We start from the raw sequence: 16,092 nt of genomic DNA, 5'->3' as shown, positions 1-16,092 counted from the left end.
GTCCTGTGGAGCTCCCTGTGACATGGGGGTGGCCTGCTTCCCACTGGCCTTGGGAGATAGATCTGGGGAAGGAGGGGCTTTGGGGACCCCGGAGAGACTGAGCCTGTACCAAAGCAGGAAGGAGGGGGTTAGGGTTGCATCCACTGATCCACGGAGAAGTCAGCTGGGACTTGTCTCTGCTAAGCTCTTGGGCTGCCGACAGGCTGGCAGGAACTGCAGTCTGGCAGAGCCTCTGGGTGGGTTTGGGTCTCTCGAAGAATCAGTGTTACGTGGTAGACAGTGCTTGGGTTCGTGTACAACCTAGTGCTGACACTTACCAGCTATTACATCTGGAGCAAGCTATTTAACAACTACAAGTCCCAATTTGCTCCTCTATAACATGGAAATAGTCCTACCAGCCTTTTGGTTTGATGTTCAGATTTAACCTGCTCCACGAGGAGAATCTAGCTTGATGCCAGACACTGAGAAGATGCTCAAGAAGCTTGAAAGTCCTGTCCTTTTGACCACCTCCTCCCTACACAGCTTAGTGTTACCCACGCCTTTAGTGATAGAGCAGGGAAAACAGAGACACATGGGAATTTTGGAGGTAAATTTGGGATTCGGACCAGATACTACTATTTTCTGCTCTGCTCATTATAATAAGAGTTACCTCTGCAGAGACTTAGCTGTCAATAGAAGGAAGGACTTGAGGACAAGGAACACAAATGACAGGACACGCTCACAATTTGCCACTACTGTTCCTAGAGCAGACACTGCCTATCAATTGCAGCACTCCTTCCTACTGAGCCTGGATGCAACATGAGACTCCCTTAAACACACACAAGCACCACGCAATGATCATTGGCCTGTGGGATGAAACCCCTATTCGTTCCTTGCTGTGGCCTGACTTTGGAGTGGGCAAGAGAATAGCAGAAGTGACTTCAGGTAGACATTTCTCTCTGAGTCTCAGTTTTTTCATCTGTAAGATGGAAGTTAATTAAAGGCTCCACCTCAGAGGGTTGCTGTAAGGATCAAATGAGATATTGTAGATAAAGGGCTCACAAGGCCTATGATCATTTCTTCACATGGCTTCCTTGAAGCAGTCCTGCAAGGGAAGGATGAGTGTGCTCATTCCACACATGAGAAAGCTGAGCCTCGAGGACAGGGGGAGACCACGCTAGGTGACACAGCTAGAAAACGACGGGGCCAGGGATACAACCCAGGTGGGTCTTTCCAGGGCTCAATTGTAGCTAAACCACAGATGGACAAAAGGACAAGGGCGGAGTCCAGTCCAGTCCTTCATCCCCACCCCTTGGATGGAGAGTCCACTCTGCAGCAGGACCATGAATGCCCTGGCTACCTGTCCTCAGAGTTCTCTGGTCTGGCAGGGTCTGACTACAGCAAGTGCTCAGCCTCTGATAGCTAATCTTAATTTGAAATGCACATTTTATATTAGAATCCCTGGCAGGAAGGCATCAACTTCAGCTTGAACACCTAATGTGTTCTGTACTACAGGTATTCCCCAGTGTTTGAAAGTTTGAGTTATGCCACTTCACTTTTACAAAAGAGCCAAGTTAGTACCTGTTTTCACTAACCGAAAGAAATCAGAAGACAATTTCGCTTTTGTGAAAAAAGGCGAGAAGTGAAAACTGTTCAGCATTTCTTTCAAAAGCAAGCCATGATAGAAGCAGCGCACACCCCAAACAGCAAGAGTGGGCCCACCAAGCTCCTTCCCCAGAACCACACCCAGCATCTCCTCATCCAGCCGCCATAGCTTTGAACTCTGTCTGGGAGCACCTGTGCCCTATCTTGATTTTGTGCATCCGTTACCAAGATGTGTCCTAAGTTATCAGAAAAGCCTAAAAGAGGTTATTTTGGGGGTCTGGGGACAGTAAAACCTTTTTTTCCAAATAAATTAATGATAATTTCTTCTTCACTTTACGCCATTTTGGCTATGAAAGATTTCATGGGAACCCTTTACTTTCAGAGAGCGGGGAAAACCTGTGATGACACAGTACCCCCAGCCTTTGCAGGGCACTCACAGCTGGCAACGTTCTTGCATTTCACTGTCCCCCACTCCCCTTGGCAGCGAGCTCCCTAGGTGATATCATCCAGCCTCATGGCATTGAGCAGCACCCATACACTGACAGCCCCCAAATTTACATCTCTGGCTCCAGACTCTCCCTGAGCTCCAGACTCCTATATCCAACGGTCTGGCCCACTCAGATGTATCTCCACTCAGATGTCTGTTCAGTGTCTCTCCAGAGCATCTCAGATGTAACATGTCAAAACCTTAAATCTTGACTCCCAGTCCCCCACCAAACCTGCCCGTCATCCTCCCCATCTCCGTAAATGGCAGCTCAGTCCTTTCTTGTGTTCAGGCTCCAAACTTGGTCAATTCTTAGTGCTCTCTTTCTCATCCACCACCACTCCGTTTAATCTGCAGATCCTAATGGTTTTACCTTCAAATCGGACTCCATCTTTCCTCCTGGACCCAGGCACCATTGCCATCACTTGGACCACTGTCCAGACTCTTCTGCCACAACCAGGGAGTATTGGAAAAGGAAAAATCTAAAAACTGAGCCCTAGGTTGGTGGAGGGGAAAATGGCTTCTGTATCTAGAAATCTTGTCAAGGGAAGCATGATCTTCAGAGTCGTCACCTGTGGCATCACAGGGCCAAGTGCACTGGGAGAGAGGAGATGGATTTTCCTGCAAATAGAAATGTGTAAGGACACTGCCATTTCTCTGCCAAGAGCTACCCTAGATTAGCTACCTGAAACTCAGCTCTGCCTGCACCTGGAACTGTGCCCAGGGTGACTGGGAAAAACTGGTTGTCCTCTGTGATGTCACTGCAGAAGCGTGCAGGCCCGCTTGCTTTCCAGAGAGAAGAAAGAGGCCCCAAGAGAGACAAGTCACATGCCCAGGGACCCGCCAGGGGAGGAGATAGGATTCAAAAGCAGGGCTTCTGGATCTAAGCCCAGGGCACTGGCCACACTGATCCCTCTGGGAGCTTGAGTACATTTCACCTCCCAGAGTCCTCTCTCTTCGCTTCTCTCTACATGTAAACACCACGTCCCCCATCAGCCCCCTGACGGTCGGCTTCTCGGGGCTGCTCCCTCTGCCCCTGTGCCACAACTGGACTCCATGTCTGTAGGTAATCTCTAGGCCTTGCCAGAGACAGTCATTCCAGAGCTATTCTCTGCCCATCCCCGGGCCCTTCATCCCCTGGATACTTGTCTCCCCTAGGAATGGGGGTAAATGTGAGGATTGGGGAAGGGGTGTTGCAAGAAAAACAGCGAGAATAAAATTTTGTCAATGTAAAAGCCAAGGTGGGCCCCTTTTAAGATGGATGGCAGCCTTATTAAGAGTTTTTGTCTATTTTTGAAAGTTCAGGTTTTTGATTCAATGAAATTTAAAGGATTGCTCATGAAATAGTTTAAATTGTTTCAAAAATCTCATTTCTTTGAGATAAAAAGCGACCTCCAACATTTTAAAGTATTGACAGTGATCCCAACAGTTTAAGTACTGTCCTTACCATACATGTGGCTATTGTGCGTGCAGCGTGTCACTGACACTTCCTAAACAATGGGAGTCATGGCACCGTGGCACTCTCCTGTGTTCCCCTCACAATGGGGCAGGGTGATCAATTATACCTGCACGAAACCAGTGCACTGGCGTATCTACCAAGCGTAAAATCCAATTATCTAAAACAACATGACTCTCAAATTCTCAGACACTATGTAATTTATAACTGGATTTGTATATTCAGAAACCTGTGGAGTGTTCTTTGAATTCTTTTCAAATATAAATTATATTGAGTATTAACTAAAAACACTGAACTAAATAGCTTAACCACAAGAGGGGCTGAAGTTTGGCGTATGATTCAATGAATGTTTACCCATCATTTCAGTCTCAATTTTGGCTCAGTCCTAGCACATCCACCCATTTCTCTCACAGTAGAATTTATGTTTAAGTGCACAAGAGTGAGAGGCCAGCTATACACCATTGTCTTGTTACGAGGGCCACAGGGACGGCCAGCTGACAAAAGGCGCGTGAGAGGGGAAAGGTGCACACGGTATTTTCCCCTTGTTCAGCAGCAGCTTTGACTTAGAACAGAACGCAAAAACATATTATAAAAACAGAACGAGGGTCTGTTTCTAGGTTTGATTGAGTCACCAAGGACTGCACTTCTGCTGCAGAAGCCATTGCAGGAGGGAGGTACCGAAGGGACGCTAATACTAAAACATAGGTGATCAGAGGCACCGAAGGCCTCTGAGGGTTACGTGAGGCATCATCAAAAGACAGCCCTGGGTAAATATCGCACGTTTCCGGTCAGCTGCTAAGACTTGCATTTTTCCAACCGAAAAGCAATCCTGCAGGACTTTTTACTTATCACTTGTTTGGAGAAAGGCTGTCTTAGGTCCCTTCATTGAACATGAAGCCTAGATTCCCAAGTTAGTTTTCCTGTATCACCACAAGACGTACTACACTCTGTTAACACTGTTTGACACTGACCTGTTGTAATTGACAGTGTCGCTATTCTCTTGGGTATCCCGCAAAGAACAAACCCATTAGAGGGAAACAGCTCATTGTGAAACAGTGGATTGTTCCACAAAGATGTGAAGAAGGACTCTTGCATCTTGGCATCTATTAACCACTTCCAGGCATCCATACAGACAGGAACCTCCATGGGAAGCATTCTCCAGTGTCCTGCGCAGGTTGCAAATGATGAATGTATTTAGAAAGTCTTTCACAACTTTCTTCCTGCTCCAGCCATGGCCTTGATCCTGTTCCCATCTCAGTCCTGGGCAGCTCCTTGGCCCCCTGCCCACCTCCCATGAAGCTCAAACTCCTACCAAAGATCTTTAATATAGCCCAACTTATCCATTTTTTTTTATGGTTAGTACCTGTGTATCTATTTAAGAAACCCAAGGTCATGAAGATATACTGCAGTGTTTTCCTCTTGAAGCTTTACTGTTTTGCCTTTCATATTTAGATCTATGTCTAGGAGATATTCTTAAGATTTTAAGGTTTAAAATCTTGAGCCTTGAAGTAATAGAGGTTCCAAGGGGTGAACTGCTCAGAGGGTACTGCCTGCAAGAAGCAGGGCCAGGATTTGAACCCAGGACTATGTGTCTTATTTAGCTAGAGCCTAGGACAAGATGCGCTGGCAGGGGAGCTCTAGGCTTCCCCCCAAGGAAGGTGGCTGAGGAGTCATCCCTTCTCCCAAAGGACCATAGGCCACTCACATCAGGATACAGAATACTGGTGAATAAAGGGCCTGATACTGGGGCTGGTTTGGCTCCTAAGACGGCTCAGGGCTGCAAAGCAATCTTGGGGGGCAAACATCCCATAATGTTCTTAGGAGTTCATGTTCCATGAACCACCTGCTGAGAAACTCTTCCAAAGCTCTGTGGTTCAATGTGATGTTGACATGCAATTAAGATCACTGGATTTATCATGGCCAAGAGGTCTCTGGCTTTGCCTAGTCTATTAGTTTTTCTCATCCTACTTACTGAAGTGACATATTAATAGATTTCCTGGTCTTAAACCATTCTTGCATTCCTAGAATAAGCCCTCTCTACATATGGGATACTATTTTTTTTTTCATTTAAAGGTGTTTTGTTTTTTTTTTGAGAGAGAGAGAGAGAGAGAGAGAGAGAGAGAGAGAATCCCAAGCAGGCTCAGCACTGTGAGTGCAGAGCCTGACATGGGGCTCGATCTCACAAACCACGAGATTATGACCTGAGCCAAAATCAAGAGTCAGATGCTTAACTGATTCAGCCACCCAGGCGCCCCTGGGATATTATTTTCCACATGCTGCTGCCCTCGTGCTGGTTTCCCAGGTGCCCTTGTAAATTCTGGGAGGTGAGGGAACCTCTGTGGAGCAGGGGACAAAGTCCCATCACCTGTAACGTTTTCCAGGATCAGAACCCACAAAAGCAAAAGGCCAAAGCAAAACTTGAGGAAGATGATACTGTGGCCCAAGTACACGGCCCTAGCCTGGCCCAGCTATGGTGGGAAAGCCGAGGATAATTTGCAGCATTCATAAATTTAACATTTTATCTATCAATTATTCATTGAACTTCCTGGAAAGTCCATGTTGTAGTAAATGGTCGTTTTTCCAAGCTATGATTTTGAGTCTTGTAATGCAAGCTGATGAGTGGGCCAAGCCAGCCCCCCAGCATCTGCTTCTCAACACAGTTCCACGATTTCCTACTCATCGAGCATGACAGTGACTCACCTGGTGTTACATAACCCTGTGTTCTTTGTGGAAAATAGCCTAAGAGCCAACTCTAGGTGTGGACAAAAGAGGAAGGAAAATGAGGAGATCAGGGCCAGTGATGATTCTAGCAAGAAAATGAGAGTTTGGTGTGGGTTCAAGTGGAAAGCCTAATTCTGTCATGGCTTTGGTTCTGTAACATAGGCCAGTTCCCCATTTCCTCTGCAGAAATAGGGAAAAGTGGTTTGTGATGCTGTTACAGTGAGTTTTCCAGCCATTAAATAATCCATCAAACCAGAGATAAAACCTCAGTGAATGATGACAAGACAGTAAACTTGCAGAATTTAGATATGTAGAAGTACATGTGAGTTAATTTTGGTGAATTTATTTAAGTGGCATCTTAATAATATCTTACATGGTCTCTTAATAGTGGAATAAATCACTTTCATCTTATATTTATGGAACCATGAAAGGCCTGTGGGTAGTCATTTATATTTTCCAGTTATTTTTTAATGCAGTGGTTGAAAATCTTCTAGGCAGTGGAGCACTCTCCTATTACCCCTGATATGGAAATCAGATGGAAGCAGGGCTCTTCAGTGTGGAGGGAGAGCAGTGAGCTCCATCCTATACCAGCCTTTCCCCCTCAGCACTTGGGCACCTGTGTGGGACCTCTTGCCTTCCACAGTTTGAGAGGTTCATTTTCATCTGACTCATATCATGTCTCCACTGTCTAGAACATGTCCAGGCATGGACTACGCACTTAGTATTGGTGAGTGGATGGATAGATGGATGGATGGATGGATGGATGGATATATGGATGGATGAATGATCAAGTGAATGGTGAGTGGATGCCTAGGTAGGTAAATACATAGGAGGATGGATGATTGGTTGGCTGAGTGAATTTATAGAGGATTGATGGTAGATGACTTTATATTCCAATCTTTCTATCTACTATAATCTGCCCCACTTGTAATGCCACAAATGGCCAAATAAAAGTTTCAGGACCCTGACATGACATTAGCTGACTTCTTATAGAGATGTATCCTCATTATAAGAAGAATCCTGTACACCAAGTAGCCTTTTCCTCACCCCCATAATCCCAACATTCAGCTGCCATCAAGTTGACATCCTACAGCCTCGCCCCAGGAGCACCTCCTCCTTTCCTGAGCTCTGTTGGCACCTCACCCCTCTGTGCACCTTCCTCCCTCCTCTGATGTTGTCCTGCTGGTTTGTCCCCCAAGACCCAGCACCCCTGCATGGATGTCCCTGACCGGTCCCCGGCACTCTGACATCTCTCCATCACAGTTGCCTGGCAACCAGAGGATAGGGATCAGGAAGTTGGCTGAGAGGCCACCCTAAAAAGCAGAGAAGGAGACCCAGAAATGCCTAAACAAGTGGGCCTCCCTTGCCGTGTCTCCTGCCCCAGCCCCTCTCCACATCCCTGCTGGGAGGCTGGGACCAGCCAAAGGCGAGCAGAGAGAAGACAGTGCCTGAATCCTCTTCTCCATATTCTGTGCAGTGACCGCACGGCCTCACCCTGGTGGTGTTAGCAGTATAGGAAGAAGTACACTGCCAAGGCCAGACTTGCCAGGGAAGTGGACCTGTGACAAATGTCTTCAGACTTTTCTGTGACAGGAGTCATCAGTCAGACTTGAGTCTGTGGCCCCCCCTTTCTCTTCTAGCCAGCCTCTCAGAGGGGGCGGGCAGCACTCTAGGTCCAAAGATGTTAGCTTAGCACCTCCAGTGTCTCAGTGCCCTTTCTTTGTCACTGCTCCTCAGGTGGCTTCAGTCTGCAAAGACCGCCTCCCTGTACAGTCCCCAGACAGAGGGACTGTAGAGCTGCCTATACACTACACTCAGCAAGGACTTGATAATGATCATCAGCCTCATTTCCCCTACCCTGCATGTTCCCCAGACTGAAGCCAGCCCTGACCCCATTCCCCTGACACAGGACTGGATCTTCCTGCCCCTCCTCATACCCTCTGTGCTCACCTGGCTGCCACCACCCTCCCCACCCCTCTCAGACCCATTCACCCGCCCTGGAGGGAGGACCGTTTGAGAATAAGTGTCTCTTTGGACAGCTGGCAAGCAAGTCCAGAGAGGGCAGAGGCATGCCAAAGGTCACACAGCAAGCGAGTGATAGAACCAGGAACAGAATCCAGTTCTTCCACCTCTACCCCTACCACGTCCTGCTCTCTTCCCCTGCTCTGTGCCACTGTTTGATGAATTATTAGACACGCCTGGGTTCAAATCCCAGATCTTCCATAAAACTAGGGCAAATCTTCAGCTCACCAAGACCCAGTGTCCTCCTCTATAAATGAGGGGAACAAAGGCATCTGCACAGAGGAGAAGCAAGCCCTAGACTCAGCTCCACATCCAGGCCTGGGTCATGTAGAACCTTCTGACTCGGTTGTGGTTCCCAGTCCCAGCCCTGGACCAGAAGTCTGGAGGCAGAGGCTTCTGCCTGGCACAGCAGTGGCCATTGTACCCAGGCACCACCCTAGCCACAGAGAGGGCTTTGGGACCCCATCTGCAGAGAGGGGGAAGCATCAGGCCTGTCTCTGAGGCCTGCTCTGGGCACATCAACTCGGAGAGGCAAAGGAACTCTCTACAGTGGCCTTATGCCCATCAAGTGAGATAAACTGAGCCCTGCTCCATGCTCAGCTCTGCACAGTATGGGGCCGCGGGCCTCAGCCTCCTCCACCCCAGCTCTGTGCTCACGTGGACCCTGACTGCAGCCTCCTCACTGGTCTCCCACTTCCCACCCTGCCCCCCTTCTGCAGCCAGAGGGCTCTCCTAAAACACTCTGAACACGCTCCTTCATCCATGTCTCTTCTTTGCCCTTGGGATAAAGGATAACTCTTGATTCAACATTCAAGATCCCTCATGGTCTGGCCAATGTCAGCCCCTCTAACCTCAGCCTCTACCTCTCTCATGATTCCTCAAATGCACCGAGCCCTCCTTGGGGGCCCCACAGTTCTTCTATGGTGGAATTTGCCAGACTGACTTACCATTGATCTGGAGCCCACCCCAGACCCAGACTCCTCAGTTAAGCCCTGATTTACTCCCCTATATGATAGCACCTCCTCCATTCCAACAATCTTCCAGTGCTTGTAAACAGCTATAAATCCCGTGTCTGGGCTGGACAATTGGGTGAGTGATGGGAAGAAGGAAGGGCCAGCGGGTGAGTGAGAATGACTGAGCAGCTCACGTGGTCCACCCCCACACACTCAAGCACACAGAGCAAGCCAACTCTGACTTCCCTCCATGCCATTCAAATGGCTCCTGGGCTCCCTTTCTGTGCTGGCCTTGCCCAAAGCACTGGAGAAACCTGGTGACAAGACAGATAGGACTCACATCCTGCCCTCCAGGGGCCCTCAGCCTACCAGGAACCAGAGCGAGTATGAGTGGAGGCTTGGGAATTGCATAGAACAGGCTGGATCTAAGTTCTGGCTCCACTTTGACTAGATCTGTGCCTCAGCTTCCCCATCTATAAACTGGGGGGAAAGACAACACCTACCTCTCAGGTTGCTGTGATGGTAAATGAGATAATGGTGCTTATAAAGGGTGTAGAGCCTGACCAGTCCTGATAGATCCTCAGTGAGAGCTACCATATCATTCACATTGTTCCTTGGTGGGGAAATTGCCCCAGGGCCCCTCATCACAGTCCCAAGCACACCTCTGGAACAGATGCAGAGATAGAAGATATACAGAATAGGGGGCCCCTCCCCCAGCCCTCGATTGTTTGCTCCTCTTCCTGAATACCTGCTTGCTGTGATCTGTCTCTTCCCAACACGCACTGGCTCCCTTCTCTGGAATCCCGGTGTCTTATCAGCAATGTTCAGCTGTTGATATGCCTTCACGCTGGATAAGCCATAGGTCATAGCCTGCTTTGACTATAATAAAGTGATCCAGAAGCAGCAAAGCATCATTTTAGGGATAGGAACATTTTCATTTATCAAGATAAAAAAAAAAAAAAGAAGAAGAAGAAGAAGAAAAGAAAAGAAACGAGCTCTCAGAGCCTAGTACCTGATAATCACAGAATAGCACCTTGGCTAAGAGCATGGGGCTTAGGCTGCCCACTGCCCCAGGTCCCTCTGTGGGCTATGTGACTTTGGGCAAGTTACTTAACTTGCCTGGGGCTCAGTTTCCGCACCTATTAAATTGGGGATCCCATCACAGTCCATCAGAGAATTGAGGTAATCTAGTGTGTGAGACCTACCGAGCATGGTGGGGGACACACAGTAAATGTTCCAGAGACAGTACCTATTCCTGCTGGTATGTCGAGCGGGGTGGGGGGAGGCAGCCTCTCAGGGAAGAGATGGTATTTTGAGGTACAATTTCCTTTTGATCATGGGCACCTGTGGAAGGAGCTTGGGAAAAAGTTCAAGATAGAGGCAAAGCTTGCTTTATCCTCTGTCCTTGTGCAGCTGGTGTGCGGTGGGCAGAGAGGCAGAGGGGTGGGGCACAGGGGCTGTCAGAGAGGTCATATATATCTTGTTGATAAAATGGACCCTGTGTTTAGAAATTGGGAGACTTTCCCTCATAATTTAAAGCAGCACCTACCTCTGCTGGTCACGGTGACTGGAAGATTAATTTCTCAACTGGCCATGCAGGCAGGCACCTGTGCCAACTGGCTCCATCTGCAGGCACGGGTGATGCCATCTCTGTGCCCAACTGGTAATGAGACAGGCACTGCCGGGGGGCGGGAGGGGGGGCGGGGGTTGAGGCTCTCATCTGATGCCAAGGCCGTGGAGGGAGGAGCATCCTCAAGGTGACCCTGAGGGGCCAGCACCTTGCTGCATGCTGAGGAGGACAGGCACGTGTGCACACATCCAACACTAGGGGTTCACGCTGGGTACCTGCAGCCTTGATGGGCCAGCTGTCTGGTGCTATGTCTGCCTTGAGTCATGGGTGACCAGTGTGTCCCAAGTCATGCACACACTGAACAGGACACACTGAACAGGACAGTGTGTGGACCCCATACACTTCTACCTTCTCCAAGGAGAGCTGATACTGTGGACACTCCTAAGTCCTGCTCTTGGCTTCGGATGTGAGAGGCCACATGGTGAGGAGGAAGAGGGTGACATTGGTTGGACAGCTGGCTGGCCTGTACTTTAATGGAGAGTATATGGTAGCAGGTGGCCACTGGCTTAGCTCTAGTCCAAGCCAAAGCCCTAGCCCCCAGCTCAGGAGTGGTAGCATGGGGCACTGAGGTCACACTAGATGAGTGGGGCCAAAAGCTCCATTTCATGCCCAGGTATAATCACTGTGTGGAATGCTGTGTTGAAAAAGATGCTGAGGCTGCCTCCTGGACCAAACAGGAAACAGAACCACTGTCAGTAGCTTCTGCCACTGGCCCAGCTTGAGGGAAGAGTGGTGGGCTTGTTCCATGTCCACAGCCAAAGACTGATTCCTCCTAAACTGAGGTCACACTGGACGACTGAAGCAGATCTCTTTTGCCTGAGAAACGGACAAGGCGGGGAGCCTCATTTTGCCACCTTTCATCTCTGGGTCTTGAAGAAAAATGGAAAACTTTAGCTTAGGGTAGCTAGCTGACAGCCAAGGGAATAAAAATAAGAAGCTGGAACTTCATCAAAAGTTAAGCCGTCACAACCAGTCAAGAGCAGACACAAAACCAAATTCTGTACCTTGTTGAAAGTGGGGTACTGAAGTCTCCAACTGTTACTGTTGCATCGTGGGTTTCTCCCTTCAGCCTTTGTTCCATGTATCTTAGGACTGTGTTCTTAGGTGCATATATGTTTATAATTGCTATAGCTTTCTGATGGGTTGACCCTTTGTCATAAAATGTCCCTCTCATCTCTAATGGCATTTTTTGTTTTAGATTAAAGTCTATTTTTTTCTAATATTAGTATAGCCACTCTGGGAGGCCTCCTCTGATCTGATCTGATCTGACCCCCTGACACATCTGGGTCAGTTACCACTTGATCTCCCTAGAGTGCCCCGGGTAAGGTTTCACCCTGGAGCAGGAGGCCAGCGTTAGAGGCCAACAGAGTTGGTCCTCATACTTTGACCTTCTGTGCATTCCCCACCCCTTGCCAAGACCTTGGTAAGGTTATTCTGACCTTCCAACCTCATGTCTTGGTGGAATGGAGTCCCTGTCTAGTACTGAGTCTTGGGTTCCAGCCTCAGCTCTGCCACTCATTTGCTGTGTGGCTTGGGCAAGTTCATTGCCCTCTCTGAGCTTCTCTTTTGCTATCTGTGAGTTAGCTGCGCTGTCAGGACAGAGGCTGGAGAGGAGAGGAGGGGAGGTCAGCCGCCATTGGCAGAGGCTCCTGCAGGCCGTAGGACACAGTGCTGCTCCCTTCCTCCCTGGCACGAGAACAGCTAGGACACAGTCCATGGGGCGGACCCCAGACGGTCCTCCATTTATTTAGGGACAAATAACTCACAGGGCAGCATGTATGGAGGAGAAATTGTGGCAGGTTCTGTGCCTTAGTCCAGTGTCCTCTCTCTTTGTTCCCAGTAGCTCGCTACAACCGTACCAGCTATTTCTACCCCACGTTCTCAGAAAGTTCGGAGCACAGCCACCTGCTCGTGTCTCCTGTGCTGGTGGCAAGTGCAGTCATAGGTGTGGTCATCATCCTCTCCTGCATTACCATCATCGTTGGCAGCATCCGCAGGGACCGGCAGGCCCGGCTCCAGCGTCACCGCCACCGCCACCGCCGCCACCATCACCACCACCATCACCACCGCCGCCGCCGCCATCGAGAGTATGAGCAAGGCTACGGTGAGCTGCCGTCCACCCTGGGCCCAGCCTCCCATCCAGCTGTGACAACCCGTGGGGGAGGGGGCAGCCCTGTCATGGTGGGGGCGGGCAGGGTGGTTGGCAGGGCATCCAGGAGGTGGTCAGGAAGAGACCAGAGGCACTCACCAGAATGTTCTTGGGGGCCTGAGAAGTCCAGTAGTCTGCCAAGGGTGAGGCTGAAGGTCAAAGAGAGGATGTGGTGCTACTCCCCAGCCTTGGCCACTGTTGGTCCAGGCTTTACTGACAGCTGGTCCAGCTGGTGCCTGGATGGAGAGACAGATGGAGAGAGGGATGGGGGAGCAGGATGACAGGAAAGATCAGTAGGGGGTAAGGACATGGATAGGTGGGGGCACTGGGTGGGATGAGTGAGTGGATGGACCAGAAGCTGGATGGAAAGACGGATGCGTGGGTGGGATGGGGGATGGATGGCTAAATGGGAGGGTGAAAGGTGGATGAATGAAGAGATGGATGGATGGTTGGATGGGGGGTGGACAGAGGTGTGGACTGGGTGGGATGTGCGAGTGCATGGATAGAGGCGATAGGTGTGGATGGACGGAAGATGGGTAGATAGGAAGGTAGAGGGATGGGTAGTGGGGGGGTTGGATGGGTACATGAATAAGTGGATAGATGAATGATGGCATGAATTACGAGTGAATGAATCTATCCCCAGAGAACTGGCAAAATGCAAACAGAACTGGTCTGAGAGTTTCTCCATTAGGGGAATTACCCTTACACAGATTTGGTTGCAATTCTTTGGCTGACCCGTTCCAGAAGTGTCCATCTGGCCAGAAGGCTCCAGAGCCATAGCAGGGCCCAAGAGCCTTCCCTCCTACAGGGCAGACAGAGCTTGAGAGAAAGAAAGAAAGGAAAAATTTAAAAACAGGTTAGATGGGATCTCATCAGCCTGGACCTTGGGAGGCCTGAAATCCACAGCCCCCTCCCAACACGCCCTGATTAGCCGGAAGCTTTGGGCCACTTCCTGTCCCTTTCCACACAGTTAACTGATTGAGGAAGGTGACACCTTTTAGGGATTAGGAATACCCACAGTTGGTGTGCTAAAGCAGGTAGGAACAGGGAGGTGGGCGCTCACTGCAGGTCTGGCCCTTCTCACGCAGAATCTCATTTAATCCTCACAGCAGTCCTGGAGGCAGCTGCTGTTTATTGCCTTCCCAACTCACAGATAAGGAAGTTGAGGTTGGGGTATTCAGGCTATTGTAACAAAAATACCATAAACTGGAAGGCTTGTAAACAAGAGAAATTTATTCCTCAGCTCTGGAGGCTGGGGACTCCCAAGATCAAAGCACCTGCAGATTTGGTATCTTGTGAGGGTCTGCCTCTGACTCATAGGGGAGCCTTCTCTCTGTGTCCTCACATGGTAGAAGGGACAAGCTAGCTCTCTGTGGTCTCAGGACACTGATCCCAACTATAAGGGGTCCACCCTCATGATGTAATCACCTCCCAAAGGCCCCACCCCCAATTAGTAGCACCTTGGAGGTTCAGATTTCAATATACAAATGGGTGAGGGGGTGGAAAGAAACATTCAGACCAAAGCAGGGTGGCTAAGTAACCACACAGCCAGGTGGACCCCAGATTTGAGCCCAGGTGGCCTGATCTGGATTCCTGCAGGATAATCACTGCACAGCACTGCCTTGGAGGGGCCGGTGCTCACGCCCCTGAGGGAGGTTGCTGGTGTGGGGGCAATGCCAGCATGGGCCCTGCATGAGCTCAGGGCACTGTCTGGCAGACACACTCAAGACCTAGGGGCCCTTCAGACCTAGATGTTGCTCCTGCGGCAATGCGGTCAGGAGAAGTCAAAGAGCAGGAAGCTGGGCCTCTGGACAAGACACGGAGAGACATCACCGTGGCAGGGGTGGCGCAATGGAAGAAAGATGCAGCAGGTCAATGGTTCACCCTCACTGCCCAACAATGGAGACTAAACAGAAAAGTCAGCATTAATAAAGCAGATGTCGAAAGCTCAGCCAGCCCAGTGTCCTCTAGAGTCCCCAGAAGCCAAGGACTCCCCAAGAAGCCAAGCCAGGAGCATTGCCCAGACCAGCCTGACCCTCAGGGAGGGCAGGACTCCTGCCCAGAGAATGCCCACCCCTGGCAAGGAGCCCAGGTCCCACTATCAGCCTCCCACTATGCTGCTGGTCAGGCCCAGGATGGCCACCCTGCCAGCCTCCCATGGCCCCACTCTTGCCTTCCCTTCCTCCAGCTTGTCCCCAAGCACTTCTTTTGTGCTCCTTCCCAACTCCACTCCTTTGCACATGCCCTTCCTAGGCCGAGAATGCCATTCCCTGTACTTCCCCCACTGACAAAAGCCTGCTTGTCCTTCCAGACACAATTCAAATGTCATTTCCTTTTGGGAGCTGCTCTGGCCCCCTCATCCCTTCCAGGCAGGGTTGAATCACCCTTCCCTGCACTTCCTTGACTTACCCACACTTCTCCCAATGCTCCTGTCATGGGATGATAGGGAAAGCAGGGCTGTGTTACATCAGGGAGAGCAGGGCCTGTGAGTAGCTCTCACCCAGCTGGGCCCATAGCCCCACACAGGATCTGGCCCAGAGAACATGCTCCACAGGCAAGGGTAAGAACGACCTCATTTCCTCCTCACGGCAAGAGCTGTGTTAGCCCATTTTAAAGACTGGACAACCAAAGCAGCTTGTTGAACAGCCTGAAAGCACCAGGCCTGGGCCTGGTACTTAGAGCATAGGAGAGGGGCCCACGGTAGATCCCAAGCTGAAGTTTGAGAGATCAACTTTGGCCTCGAGGAGGCAAATGGCCCTGGGGGTCACAGGGCCAGTGCCACACAAGCAAGGCCCTGGCCCTGATCTCTGGAGTAGGTGGGTTGACGGCAGGTTAGAGCCAGGCCAAGTCTGGGGACAGGCCTCTGCTGCCGTGTGCTGACAGACAGCAGCCCAGCGTCCCTGTCACGATGGGTACCCATTTTTGGGGCTCCCGCCTCCCTGCCCCACTTCTCTTCTCAGCTCTTGCCTTGGCACCTCCCTAGGGCCCCAGTGGGGAGCCCAGAGGCACTGATGCCCCCCACAGCTTCCTCCGGCCTTCTGAAGGGAACACAGAGGCAGCCAGGAGCCTTGGAAAGACGCTAAGGAGGAGAAG

At 50.3% G+C, this 16,092-nt stretch overlaps 2 protein-coding genes and 1 long non-coding RNA gene across 3 annotated transcripts in view; 1 reads left to right on the top strand and 2 right to left on the bottom strand.

The window, feature by feature from the left end:
- Positions 1 to 16,092, top strand: part of BEAN1 (brain expressed associated with NEDD4 1) — a 34,688-nt gene that overhangs the window by 14,063 nt on the left and 4,533 nt on the right. The window contains exon 3 of the mRNA XM_047835357.1: positions 12,694 to 12,954. Coding sequence (XP_047691313.1) covers positions 12,694 to 12,954 — 261 coding nt within the window. The remainder of the gene's footprint in view (positions 1 to 12,693; positions 12,955 to 16,092) is intronic.
- Positions 2,456 to 14,217, bottom strand: LOC125152843 (uncharacterized). The gene is made up of 5 exons (XR_007147336.1): positions 13,706 to 14,217; positions 13,099 to 13,235; positions 9,969 to 11,719; positions 4,496 to 4,690; positions 2,456 to 2,689 (listed from the first exon to the last, which is right to left on the bottom strand). It is a non-coding gene; the product is annotated as an uncharacterized LOC125152843 (long non-coding RNA).
- The window catches only part of TK2 (thymidine kinase 2), a 54,195-nt gene continuing 52,877 nt past the window's right edge, over positions 14,775 to 16,092 (bottom strand). The window contains exon 11 of the transcript XR_007147334.1: positions 14,775 to 14,905. The gene's annotated coding sequence lies outside the window, so the exon portion shown is untranslated. The remainder of the gene's footprint in view (positions 14,906 to 16,092) is intronic.

Source organism: Prionailurus viverrinus, chromosome E2, assembly GCF_022837055.1.
Source record: "Prionailurus viverrinus isolate Anna chromosome E2, UM_Priviv_1.0, whole genome shotgun sequence".
Taxonomy (NCBI): Eukaryota; Metazoa; Chordata; class Mammalia; order Carnivora; family Felidae; genus Prionailurus; species Prionailurus viverrinus.
Note: the sequence above shows the minus strand (reverse complement) of the source record. Positions and strands in the feature narration are given on the sequence as shown.